Genomic DNA, 13,954 nt, shown 5'->3' on the forward strand with positions numbered 1-13,954 from the left:
CGCCTATGGTACTTAGAAATATAGACTGGCAGACCGTGGCAAAACGTGAGTTTTTGTTCGTACCTGTCCAATATTATGATATATTATTGAGTAAAATTTAACACATCACATCCATATGAACCAATTACTAGGAGTACTTGACACCTATGATACAGCATCAGAGTGGCTTTCTCAGTTTTTCTTCTTCGGGTTCTTTTTATTTTGAATATGTGGGTACATAAATCTTTTAACGACTGTAATGATAATATACGAATATTCTATATTATGGGCATAGGTAGATATGCATAGGCATATGGTACACTTAAATAATAAATTTCACATCTCCTCTCAAAAGTATTATAATATATCATTACCTACCTAAGCATTTTAAATTTTGTTGACTTATTCGAACTCGTATAAATTGTAATTTCATATGTATGCACTTACTTATGTAATATGTATTCATTTGTGATTACTGGTTGGGTCTTATGCACTCATGTGCGTACTTACATAAACACACACAAATCTAAATACACTTGCACGGAACTTAAACTCCGTGGCTTTTTGTGTCAATTAATTATATGATACTTTATACACTCTCCGGGTCTCGTCAGTAGATACCTACTATAATGCTCGTTAATCTTAAAACGTAATGGATACAATGCATGTTACGCGCATTTCTACGAGACAGTCACATTCTATTTTGTACGATGAGTGTTATTTTAATTTTATCCCGAACGTTGTCAGTATTATTTATTTTGTATGGTGTGTATTAAATTGTTTCGTATTTTCATTATAAGCTACTCCGAAGAGGAAAAATGGACGTAGCCGTTTGGACGTGGACGTTTGAACGGAGACGTTTGGACGTAAAAACAAATATAAACAAATTAAATAAATAATATTATTATTATATAGATCTATATTATAGATCATCATCAAAATATATCAAATACACGGTTGTTTGTATCATCTAACAAAAACTTCCATAAAAAAATTAACGAAATGGGTTTTGCTTCAAGGCATAAAAATTATGCAGATTTTTCATTATTTATAAAAATGATCGTAGCTATTTCATTTGTTCCAACCGAAGATCTAGATGCCGCTATACAGCAATTAGGAGATGATTTACCAGAATGTTTACAACCTTTACTTGACTGGTTTGAGGACAATTATGCTGAGAGGGTTAAAAGAAACGGAAGAGGTCGTCGGACAGCATTATTTCCACTACACATTTGGAATTTACACCTATGAGTTTTGAAATTCACGATAGGACTTACAACCACCCTGAAACAGCTAATTGACGACTAAATATCGAAATGGGAGTTCAATATCCTAGTTTGTGGTCTTTCATAATCTGTTTACGAAAAGTACAAGCTAGGCGAGTATGTATTTTACAGTTAACTTGAAGCAGGTAAGAGTCCCCCCAAAAAATTAATGAAATATATTGATGCGGATAAACGTATTTAAAGAATTGTTCAAAGTTATGAAACTAGAACAAAAATATCATTTTTATGCGGAATCGCTCACAATATTTCTCCGCATTAATATAATATGTATAATTTAATATAAAAAAAACTTTAGATATTTTATATATTATATTTTGGACGTGTTATAATAATTGGTATAAATACATTTTTTTGATATTGTATTTTAATTTCTGGTATACATATAATTGTAATAAAATATTGTTTTAGATACATTTTTAATTTTAATATTTTTTATAATAAATATTTTGTATTCGTATTTGTTTGACGAATAAATATTATAATAAATATAAATAACTAATACATTTTATTTACAGATTTATAATTTTGATCATATTTTTTTTTTATGTCCAATTGTCCCCAAGTCTAAACGGCTACGTCCATTTGCCCTAGATCAAAGCTACGCTAATAGTATTTAATAAAATAATATAATCGATAGAAATACGTCAGTACATATTATGTAATAAGTAGTAGTTAGGTATGTTGTAAGATACGTTGTAAAAATTATTTATGAGTTTTTAAAATGCAAAACGCATTTAATTAGTATTTAGTTTGTTTGATAAACTTTACGATCAACAATAATGTTATTTGATGACCAGTGAAATAAAACATATTTGGCGAAAAGCCTACAACAATATCATCTTTTGACGTCTTTGGCAGTAAACCAAAACATCGAAAACTGTTATGAAATGTTTGGTATTGCTACGGTTTCTGATGTCAGGGAATGTGTAAAGTTTATTACCTATGCTATATTATACTTTTACGATCGACTAAATTAAACTAATATTTAATAATCTCGAGGCAACATTAGATATTATTCGTTTGAAATGTGCATTTGTTTTCAACTTGAAATATTATATGATTAATGTTGTTTGACACTCGACATTTACTGAAAAAGACATAAAAATGGTTTAGTATGCAATAACAACATAATATGTTAAAATATTATTTGTGATTATTTCATGTACAGAATGTTATTTTCCTCACAATGATGTATTATAATTTAGAAATGGTGTTATACAGGAATAGAATCTTCTTGTATCTACTGATATTTATTGGAATTGTACAAAGTTGGGTGATATAAAGTACCTAAAATAAATGTTAGAAATCATATACCTTTAAGGAATAGTACAAGTTAGAACATTATCACTCAGGCACCTAAAATTCGGGGCCGATATAAAATAGGAACATTAATTACGGGGGTGTTGGAAGCGATGATTTTCTGTCTTTGTCTAACACACTTGAAACATATTAATTTAGACAGATTTTCATTCTAACTAACCGATTGATCTAGTGAAGAGATATAAATTCTAAAAACAATTCGAATTGAGATCGAATTTTCCAGGTTTTCAATTTTTTGATTTTAACTACTTCAAAAATGTAAATATTCCATTTACTTTTACTAATATGCTAATAAATAAAAAAAAATTAAAAAAAAAATAATACTAATTAAAAAAATACTAATACTAATTTAAATACTTATTTGCTTAGGATATAGGGAGATAAAAATTAAAAACAAAAAGTGGGAAAATCGATATTAAGTAGATATTTGTCGACTTGGTGATTGAGCAGTTCCTGGCTTTCGGCAGCGTTGCCGATGTCACACAAAAATAGACAAGATGAACAATTTAAGTCTGTCTTTAGAACTCTTATCGCCTCGCTAGATCAATCGGTACCTTAGAATAGAAACACGTCTTAGTTCCTATGCGCACGTATGTTAAACAGAGACCGAAAATCAAAGCTTCCATTCCCCTTAACGGGATTGATACTCTCGGGGACAATATTATTTAACGTTGTAAATGATTCCTATATGTATTACCATAAAAATACAGACCTGTGTGAAATTGTCCAGAGCAATACCCATCCTGTAAAATAAAATTTTATTTAAAATCGGCCAAGATTTTTGCAGTCCTGAGTATAGTATTATCCTAATTTGTTCACAATAGTTTTGTTCTTAACTGATAATTTAGGTATTCTGGAAAATTATTTAACTGATTTACATCGTTCTATAGTTTTTAAGGTTCCTGTAGGTACATATCATTCCAACAAAATTAATAATTATGTTGTTGTATAGTATCATTCCTAAATTATACCATTCTTTAGAAATATTGTTTCTCCTTAACTTCTTTAAATTCGAATAAAATATTTTTCAGATAATGCTGTTTCCTGCGATTTATTTATTTCAAGGTTTCTATGTAGATTGTAGACAATGTTAGTTGTCACTTGTCACTGACCGTTATACACGAGACGAACTCATTTAAGCATTTGACACTGGTCAAACATTCTCAATTATTGTAGAACAATTCAAGCTAAACTGCTAAAGTCATGAGTGTTCAATCACCTATTAAAGTATCTTAAAGATAGACCATAGGTAATGTATCAATTTATCATGATTATTTATTATTATTTTTAACATGTCAATATGACAGATTCATTAAATTATGAAATTAAACTATATAATAAACTATACAATAACTATACTATATAATAACTATATATTAAATTACATAATGTATTTTTTAAATTAATACTTCAGGTACTGCTTGTATTATTATATTTGTTTTAGTTAATATTTTTTGTTTAATATATTTCAGAATTGTTATTAACATGGAAAATGGCAAAAGCTCAGAAAGTTTAAGCTCAACAGAGAAGGTTTTCTTTTGTATTTCTATATTTTTTGATTCACTGACGAATTTGTTTAATCATATCGTAAAAAAGATGCTTTATGCTCAATCGTGTGATAGACGTCTGAAATAATATTTTACTTTTGATCGTTAAAATTATAAGCCTCTACTATTATGGTTTTCTAAATAAATAAGCGCATTGAAGGTTTCACTTAAAATCATCACGAGGGTACAATAAAATGATTATTTAGTTATATTTTTTTTTATCATCACTGTAGATCGATTTGTAAATATAATAATAAAACTGTAACGAACACACTATGTAGTTAAGCATTGTTGTACAATTTATTGACCATTATCTATCCACCATTTACTTTGCAAACAATTCATACTAAATATAATATTATATAGATATGGTTATAGAAAATCATGTCCGCTCTTGCCACCATCGCCTCTACTCAGTATTTCACTTACAGACGGTACCTGGATCAACACTGGTGAAAGTTGTAATAATTTATGCAAGCTCCTATAAAATGTATAATATGACGTATACACTCGTATTTTTAGCAGTAGAAATTGTTTGAGGTAACATTCGAGAAATTAACTTTAAATAGCAGGCCGTGTATAGGTACGATTTAATAAACGACAATCCGTTTTTAATAATAAGTAAGCCGTATCAAACTTACGTCTTATAACGATCGAATAGCACATAATGCAGGACGAGCTAGTATTAGTGCAATTACGACTCAATTGAAACTAAATTGTAGGTCATATTAAATCCTGTAAATAAAATATAAAATATAAAATATATTATGTACATTTATTGTAGATACATGTACGTATGGTTTTGTTTTGCGACCTCGTGCTCATCGCATATAATATGGTAATAATATCAAAGTAAATAATATAATTCCCCTCAAAGACCTATATAATATATTATATTGCGGTGATGATGATTCGGTGTATAAATAACACTAGGGACTTTAAGTTATATTGACCGGAATTCCTGTTGGCGAAGGGCGTGCAGGCTTAGCCAATATAATTTGCGTCCTTCTTGGAATACGGTTGTTCGTGTTATGACATATTATATTGTTTTTAAAATTATAAATACAATATAGCAGGTTAACTGACGGGCAGGATTTGCTTTACAAAATAACTACAGTTGTACAAAACCTATAATAATTCAAGTAGTATATTAAAAACACACAACTCATCCCACGTGTGAATTTAACATTTTTTTTTTTACAAATATTGAGGACATTCGTCGAATGGATAATTAATAAACTGAAATGACTAACGATTTTATTTTATATATTTTGTTATATTTAAAAACAAATATAACAACAGCTATTTTTAACACACAAGATTTAGATTATGTATTAATATATAATATACTGTATTATTGATTCATTTTATCATAATCATAATATTTTAAATAATACACTTAAATCTATACATTATTTGTGTAACAATGTTTGTTTTATTAAAAATGTAGGTATGTGATTATTATTAATAGGTAGATAAACTTTTATGATTTATTTTAAACCAAATGACTCGTTATTGGTACATAAAAATATTGACAAAAAAAAGCTTAGTTATATTATATTTTAATCAATATAAGTATTTAAGTAATAATAATAATACCTATAATATTATTATATTTTAATAATGCAAAGTCGAATAATATGTCACTCAAAATGTCTAAACTAATTTAATATTAATAATAGTTACAAATTTACAATAATAATATTGTAGTAATAATAATCGTAAGTCAAGAAGTTGAATGGAATGAAGAACCTTTGTATTATAATAAGTATTTATAAATATGTATAAGCACACATCGAAGTATGTTTTCAAAAAAGTGGTATAAAAACCATTACTTAATTGTATGTGATGTCAGCCCAGGCACATATTATACTGGAGAGGGGGGGGGGGGTCATGAATTGTTTTACTAAAACTTTTATACTTATATATTTTAACATTTAATTTATGATGATTATTATGATACACAATTATATAAACGCTTTGAATTGTTTTTTCTTTGTATGTGGCCTGTGTTACCCACATTTATTAGGTTTATGAAAATTCTATGATGGGAGATAATTTTGCCTAGTTTTATTTGTTCAATTTAGATGGTTTATCTATTCAACACTAGTTGTACAACAACAGTTTTACCCAGGGTATCCTTAGAAATAGATTAACAGTAGTGGTAACAGTAATAATTATAGAGACAAAGATATACGATTATAATAGTTAAAACCTTGGTCAATTTTTAGTAGATGTTAAAAATGCTATGAATAAGTATTACCTAATATATAATTAAAAACTAATAACAAAAAAAAGATATTTTAACTAGTAAAAAAATCGTAAATAATTTTTTTCATACAATTAGTCGATAAAAAAAAAAAAATAATAATAATAAAAATATAATAACATTGCGAAAAAAATCGTTTTTAAACTTAAAATAATAAGTAGGTATAACAAAATAATAATATATAATAATAAACATGACACATGACAAACAAAATTCACATTGATTTTACACTCCCCCTCGAGTTTCACCGGTCGTGTCGACCGTTGCAATATAATAATTATTAATAACATACAGGCGATCGTATTTAATATATTAATCTAAAGGTGGCAAACAATATTAAACTATTTTTACATTAGACGTGTGATATTATTATTGTAAGTCGCGAGAGCAGTTAAAGCATGCACGGATACCTACCGAATACGGGTAGGCACGTTTCGAGTGAAATGTTTATACTTATTGTGTGTCTACCGCGGTATTCAGCAACACAATTTAGAAATTCTAATTTAGAATAATTATTGGATAAAAGGGGCATTTTCGGTAGTGCAATATAAACAAGTCACCTCTGCAAATACGGGACACGATAAGAGAATATAATATAATACATAATCGGCAATATAAGTGGTAGGTACCTTTTTAAATCGTACATTTTGTATGTGTCGGTAACGACCAAAACGTGAACTCCGAAACCGCTTTTTGTATTATCGCGCGTTATTTGTTCGATTGTTTCCCCTATAAACAGTGTTTATTATTTTTATTTTAGACAATATTAGGTACAATACAACACGCGTCCGCTCGACTCGACGCGTTTAATCCTACGGGGTTGGGATAAGTTTTTCGCACTCTTATATATTATTAAACTATTATTATTGTTATTATTATTAAATCTAACTTTATGTACGGCGTGCTTGCGGCAGCAGTGTGTATAATACAGCAATATCAATGTCGGGAAAGGGGTGGAGATGGTGGTTCAATAATTTATAGGTACGACAATATTTAAGTCTCTGACCGCATAAGCTCGCGATCAACAGCGATAATGATGATGGGTTAATACAATTACTGTTTGATAGCAATATTATTATCCACATAGATTTTTTTGATTTTTTACATACATTTTGAAAAATCAGACGATTGCTTTTTTTACACAAATCCACAAACACCACAAGATTAAATACCTATTGTTTTTTGTTACCACCGCCACATCGATGATGATGATTATTATTGCTGTCGTAAACGTTTCGTACTGTATCTATATTATATAAACGGGCCCGTCGTCGCAGGGTGGAACTTATAATAATAATAATAATAATATTATAAAGTCGAAAACTACAACTGTGCTCGTATCGGCTAGGCGTGGTGTCTGGTCTGTTCCCGGTCGTCATGTGCAGGCGGGTTCGCAGGCGCCGGATGGTTGTGCGCCGCGCGCTCCTGCTGCAGCCTCCCCGCGAGCTCCAGCGCCCGGCCCGGTTCCGGCCGACGGTGGTGGTGGTTGTTGTTCTGCAAGTTCACCGGTTCCGGTTGCAGTTCCGGGTTGAACATCGGCAACCGACAGTGTCTGGACCACTCGTTCTGAAAAAAAGAGATAGCAGTATTGTATTAGATTTGCAGCTATTGTATATAGTTATTATTATTATTATCATTATAATAGCTGGTGAATTTTTTTTTTTAAGAGTTCTAAGGTTTTGTTTGAATTGTGATGGTTTTTATACTAATCTATACTAATGTGTTAAGCTGTAAGTGTGTAAAGTAAACTCGATAACCATCGGTTCAATTGTGATCGGAATTTTTTTTTATGGGTTTGATCGGCGTGTAGATACGAATGGTTCCGAGAAGTAAAATTCTACAATCTATCTATATCTATTATATAAAAGTGAATCCCTATTTCCCTAGGTCAAGCCAGATCAAACATATAATATCCATGATATAAAATATAGTTAATTTATCATTTCTTAGTTCACAGTCGATTCAATTGGCAAATTTGTGAAAAAAAAATGTACAGTGAGTTTTTTGATAAAAGTTTGTTCATCACAGTAAGTTCAAACTTCAAAGCAATCACTCTTAATATTTTAAACAAACTTAAGTCGCAGAACTCGCGAGATCAGGGCAGATCAGGTTTAATCATGCATTAAATCAAATTTTCGCACATTGTCTACCAAGGTGACTGAGTTGCACTTATAACCGTTCATCGGCGTGTCCAAAACCATAAAAAAAAAAAAAAATAAATAATACATAATATTATCCGTACAGATTACAGAGTATATGCACCTAGCGGGGTCCATCATCCACCGCAGGTGGATTGCCTACCTGATAATATACTGCTCACATTATCACAAACGAGTCTCATAGATGAGTTGGCATTTTTAAGCCAGCTTAGGATCAGCTAGTGTATTATGAAATTATACCTATAATGCCTACAGTTATATATAACCCTTACTATTTTCATATTAGTATATACTTTTTGATACTGCATTGCGTTTCAGTGACAAATTAAATACCCGTGGATTTACACGTTCTTACCGACCATTAACTTAATCATTTAAATTTTTGATTTTTGTAACTTAACTTTTTATAGTATTGTGTAATTAAGTGCTATTTTTTTTGGTATCACGCTGAACCAACAGACAATACTACTAATTAGTTAATTTTTTTTCGATTTCGGTCAATTATCTTCTAATAATATATCATACATATTAAATGTTTTCAGGGTGTTAGACGTCTTGGTTAATGTTTGTGTGAATCAAAATAGGCATTATAGATACATAGTAAGTTAATTAAATATTATAGCTTGAAAAAATTACTTTTTTTAAACTGAGTTAAGTTGATTGTATTTTTCATCTTATAACCTTAAACTTATCGAGTTAAATACCTTTCAACTTTTAACCGAAATTAATTAAATTAAATTATCTCAACTTATCACAGTCAATATTATTGTTCTCTTCAATTTTCTCGAATTTTCCTAAAATATCATCAATGTAGGGCATAAGGTATATTACATTATATTAAAAACAAAAAAATCTTGTTTACAGTTACTCTATCTTAAACAATTTTTAAGAGTTGTACTGATTGAAATTTAATAATATTGAAAATCTAAGGTCACAATTTTTTGACCAAATTCGTTAAAATCAACAAAATTTAGAAATTATTTTGTAGATGAAAATATACATTATATTTTTAATTTGAATAGATAAGACTTGACAATCGAATACAAGGTTTCTCATAAGCTGTTCTTAAAGCGCCCTAAAAATCTTAAAAATACAGACCTAAGTACATTTTTTTTTAATATGCATTACAAGTTTTAACTTTCATAAAATTGGATATTTTAAATTTCAACATAAACAGATGATTTTAGTAATTTTTTTGTACTTAATTAAAAAAATAATGCTATTTGTAAGGACACGAAACTTTCTGACACTATATACAACATGCGTATGCTATTATTTTATTAACATCATCAAAATATTTAGAATTATTTTAAGCTGGTTATACTACGTTATACCACGAGACACTAACCGTAATACCTACATTGTGGATAAGTTCGTATAATATAAAATATAGCATTACCTAATCTAAATATTTAAAAACAATTACAGTGTATATTACATAATTAATAATTATATATGCATAGTATAGTGGTAAAAAGTTTCAAGTTCCTACAAATAATATATTTTTAAAATTATATGTAATAACAAAACGTTATTTTTTTGTTTGCATAGGTATCCAAATTTGTCAAAATTAAAGTTGAGCTTGATAATTCTGTAAAAAGAAATTGTGTATATTTATTTTTAGGATTTTAAGTTTGTATATAAGAACAGCTTATGAAGACCTTTGTACCTATATTAAATAATGACCCACATACCTACTTATTTTGTCCACAATACCATACTACAAAGAGGTTTATAAATTATTCTTAGCAATATAGGTATGATACAACATCCTTGGAAATACTGTCTGATAGATATATTCTGGGCAGAAACAAAACCGTTTTTCGTGTCCAATGAATTATCATTGGATTGTAAATTTAACACATCCATCACAGTGAACTACTCAATTACAAGGAGCATTCAACACGTATTTACTCTATACAACGGAACGACGTGTCCGCTTTTTATAAAAGCAATGTTATAATAAGCTCCTCATATAGATCCATACAGCAATAATATTGCGGTAACAGATGACGATAATCGACCTCGATACATAGTGATTAATAGGTACATAAATAATACTCGATGTACTGGTACATATATTTTTTTTACAAATAGTTATCATTTAATATTGGAAATCGTTCATCTGATCGTCCATTTATTTATTTATTCGTGCTTTTAAATTATCTATTATTTGTTCAATTTATTGAGTATTATTTTTATAATTATTTTTTTGTAGAATACAGTAGAGTATGTATAATGTATACGGAAGGCGTCGCAAATGAGATTAGTGATCGATCAAATGAGAGTATAACGACGAACTTCTCTGCATAAATAAATTAATTTGTGTGATTACTAATCGTGTAATAGGTACTTGTTCACGTTCGAGTCTAAACAGTTGAACTTAAAATAATTCTTTACATAAAGTACACACTATAAATTATAATGTGCATACTCATACAAATGCAGTCTAATGGTGGCCCGCGGTAGGTATTACCTATAATATAATTTATATTATTAAAAAAAAAAAAAAAATAAACGTGTCCGAGATAGCCGGGAAGTATGAAGTCGTATTAATAAATAATAATAATTTGTCTATAGCACGTGGCCATTAGTGTATTTTGTTGAATTTGTTTTTCCATTTCAATTTCTAAATTGCATTTTGAATAATAAATTCGGCTGTAATTAATTGTATTGGAATTATTCGTGGTGAATGAAATAAACATAACCTTTATAATATTTAGACGTGCAGTAGAATGGAAACTGATTCAGAATTAAAAATGTCTGTTTAAAATGTACTTACTAAAAGTAACTTAAATTTATCAAAAAAGACCATTAACGTCTACCATTAGGCATTAGGAATTAGCATATTATTATTAAAGGTACCTATATACCTACGTTTAGAGAAACACACATGTCGTGTTATTGTTTTTGTTGTTTCGTTTTTATTTAATTCAGTTATGTTTTCAAAGTTGTAATAATTGTTAATTTATTTATGTATGTGTGCCTACGCACATTATGAAGCCTACATATCTATATACTGTTGCGCAAAAGAAGAAATTGAAATGTCGACGTCGTAATTTAATTTAATTTACATTAAAAAAACATTGTATTGTAATTCATTGCAATACTATATAAATATTACATAATGTAGAACATTCATGTGCACTATATTAAAACAATAATAGTTGAGGTGTGGATTTCTAAAAAAATATACTGAGAGTAACATTAAATAATTTTTTTTTATAAAAACTGTTCGATTTTTGCCTTTAATATTATTATATTTGATTTTTATTGCTTTCGGGTTATTAACATTAATAATCATAATATTCTACATGATAATAGACGTACATAGCGCTACAGTGATTTGACAACGATATTTGTAAATAAGCTATAGGTAACAGTAATTAAATGAAAAATGACTATTGTGTAAATTAATTACTAGCTAATAATGATAATAATTTATTGTGGTCGTCCACTACTCTCGCGAGACAACAGGTGTGCCCCACTCCTCTTCTTTCGCGCTCGGTCAGCAGCCGACAATAATATTAACGTTAACCACCGCTGTCTATACTTTTAGAAACCACGCTAAACAAGAGGCAAAATTAATATTATGATCGTTTCTGGAGCCTGAATTTCGGCGACGTTTTGTTTCTGCGAGGCCGAGCTTTTTGAGAGGCAATGTTCCGTATTTTACATGAGTAAAAAGACGATTTTTTTTTGACGATGACGGATAATAGACAGTGATGGTTAAAACAGAGACGGTTAATTGAATTTCTACGGTCCCACATGTTATGAAACTACAGGCTATGGGTATAGAGTATAGACTCTAATGTATTATTTTCCGCATCGTTGTAAAATTAGTACCATACCTACATAAGCTATATCTTGCATTTTATTTTCTAACTTTTACTCGTTTAGGAAGTCATAGGTAGTGTATAAGAGTGACAAGGTGTCTTGTATATACGGACTATACGCAGGTATTTTAGTGATGCCTTTTTTGTTTTTGCTTATCGGGTCATTTATCAAAGGAGGCAGCTCTAATTAAATATAATAATATAATATTATTGTACCGTATTTACAATGGACAATTTTATTGTTAAAATGCAGTATGGATAAATGACTTGTGAGAATTTCTGTGTGTGTCAAATCGGAACTATATTTTCGACGTGTCCCTCAAAGGGTGAAAAATCGAGGCCTGTCTCGAATTTAAAGCACTGTTTAAAATATATCGGAAAGGCACCCTCAAATGATTGTACATAGGATCGGTAATGTTATTTTTCGGCATCAAGACGACAAAAATTGTACCATTGACCGCCCATGGTGATTTCGTAAAAAAATTGGGTATACTCTCATTTATGAATTCAAGGCAATGATGCAAATATGCAATGCATACTGTCATTTTATAAGCTTAAAACTAGCCAGATTCAAGTATTTAACATTTCAATTTTTCAAAAAGCCGCTCATTTAGTACTAGGAAATCTATTTTCCAAGGCTCTTACGTGATACATCCAAAAATTCGCTAAACTTTACTAAAATTCATTGTTTTTTTTATCCAGTTTTGTACATTTTCATGTAGGTATACCCAACAGACTAGGGTAGTTAGAATTTTGGGTGCCTGCGGAATACAATCTCTTGGGACCCCAACAATTTTTAAAATAAATTTAAAAAAACTCTTCACTATTTTAATATTTAATGTTAAAATTTATTTAAAATACCGAAATAATATTAATTGAATATTTATTGTTGTATTGCGAAATTTGTAATCTAATATAAAAAATAGGGTATTGTGAGTTAGACTAGGGCACGCAGTAGTTGTGGGCATGTGGCTTTTACCCACCTTGTCCAAAACAGTATTTACGCCACTGCATGTACCTACCTAAAAACCAAGTCATAGGTTAGACTTAAAATTGCAGTATAACATTTAACTTGATAATTATGATGGCAATTATATTATTATTACTCTGTCATCTCGAACGCTTATGGAAAATAAACTGCAATAATTGTAGTCACGAACGTCGATTAACTATACCTATACGTTATACAAGAATTATTATTATACGTGGTAATAATAACGAATAACCAATCTTAATCATGGATATACTGTTGAACGGTTATAACTTATTAGATAATTGATAAATAGCAGATGATTATAAATAAAAATACAAAATACAGAAGGATTAATTTTTAAAAAACTAAAAAATTAAAGGTATGCTGGGTACCTATGATCAGGTATCTTACGTATACGTTCGTATTTTTATACTAATTTTGTGGGGTATAATATCAAGCTAATGTATCAAATTGGCAAATGATGGGTACGTTATATTGTTAATTGTTATATGCTACATACCTCAGTACCCCCCCCCCCTCCCCCCCAACAGCACAGAATTTTATTTATTTATTGTCCTTAGTAAA

At 29.3% G+C, this 13,954-nt stretch overlaps 1 protein-coding gene and 1 pseudogene across 4 annotated transcripts in view; one reads left to right on the top strand and one right to left on the bottom strand.

Annotated features, from left to right (window-relative positions):
* Positions 1-933: 933 nt before the first annotated feature.
* LOC111034049 lies at positions 934-1,524 on the top strand (annotated as a pseudogene).
* A 5,044-nt stretch (positions 1,525-6,568) lies between these two features.
* LOC111034051 (E3 ubiquitin-protein ligase Arkadia-like) overlaps positions 6,569-13,954 on the bottom strand; it is a 54,329-nt gene continuing 46,943 nt past the window's right edge. For all 4 annotated transcript variants that reach the window (XM_022315073.1, XM_022315075.1, XM_022315076.1 and 1 more), the window contains one exon: positions 6,569-7,967. In XM_022315073.1, the coding sequence (XP_022170765.1) occupies positions 7,746-7,967 (222 nt within the window). In that variant the 3' untranslated portion in view covers positions 6,569-7,745. The remainder of the gene's footprint in view (positions 7,968-13,954) is intronic.

This window comes from Myzus persicae, unplaced genomic scaffold (assembly GCF_001856785.1).
Source record: "Myzus persicae strain clone G006 unplaced genomic scaffold, MPER_G0061.0, whole genome shotgun sequence".
NCBI lineage: Eukaryota > Metazoa > Arthropoda > Insecta > Hemiptera > Aphididae > Myzus > Myzus persicae.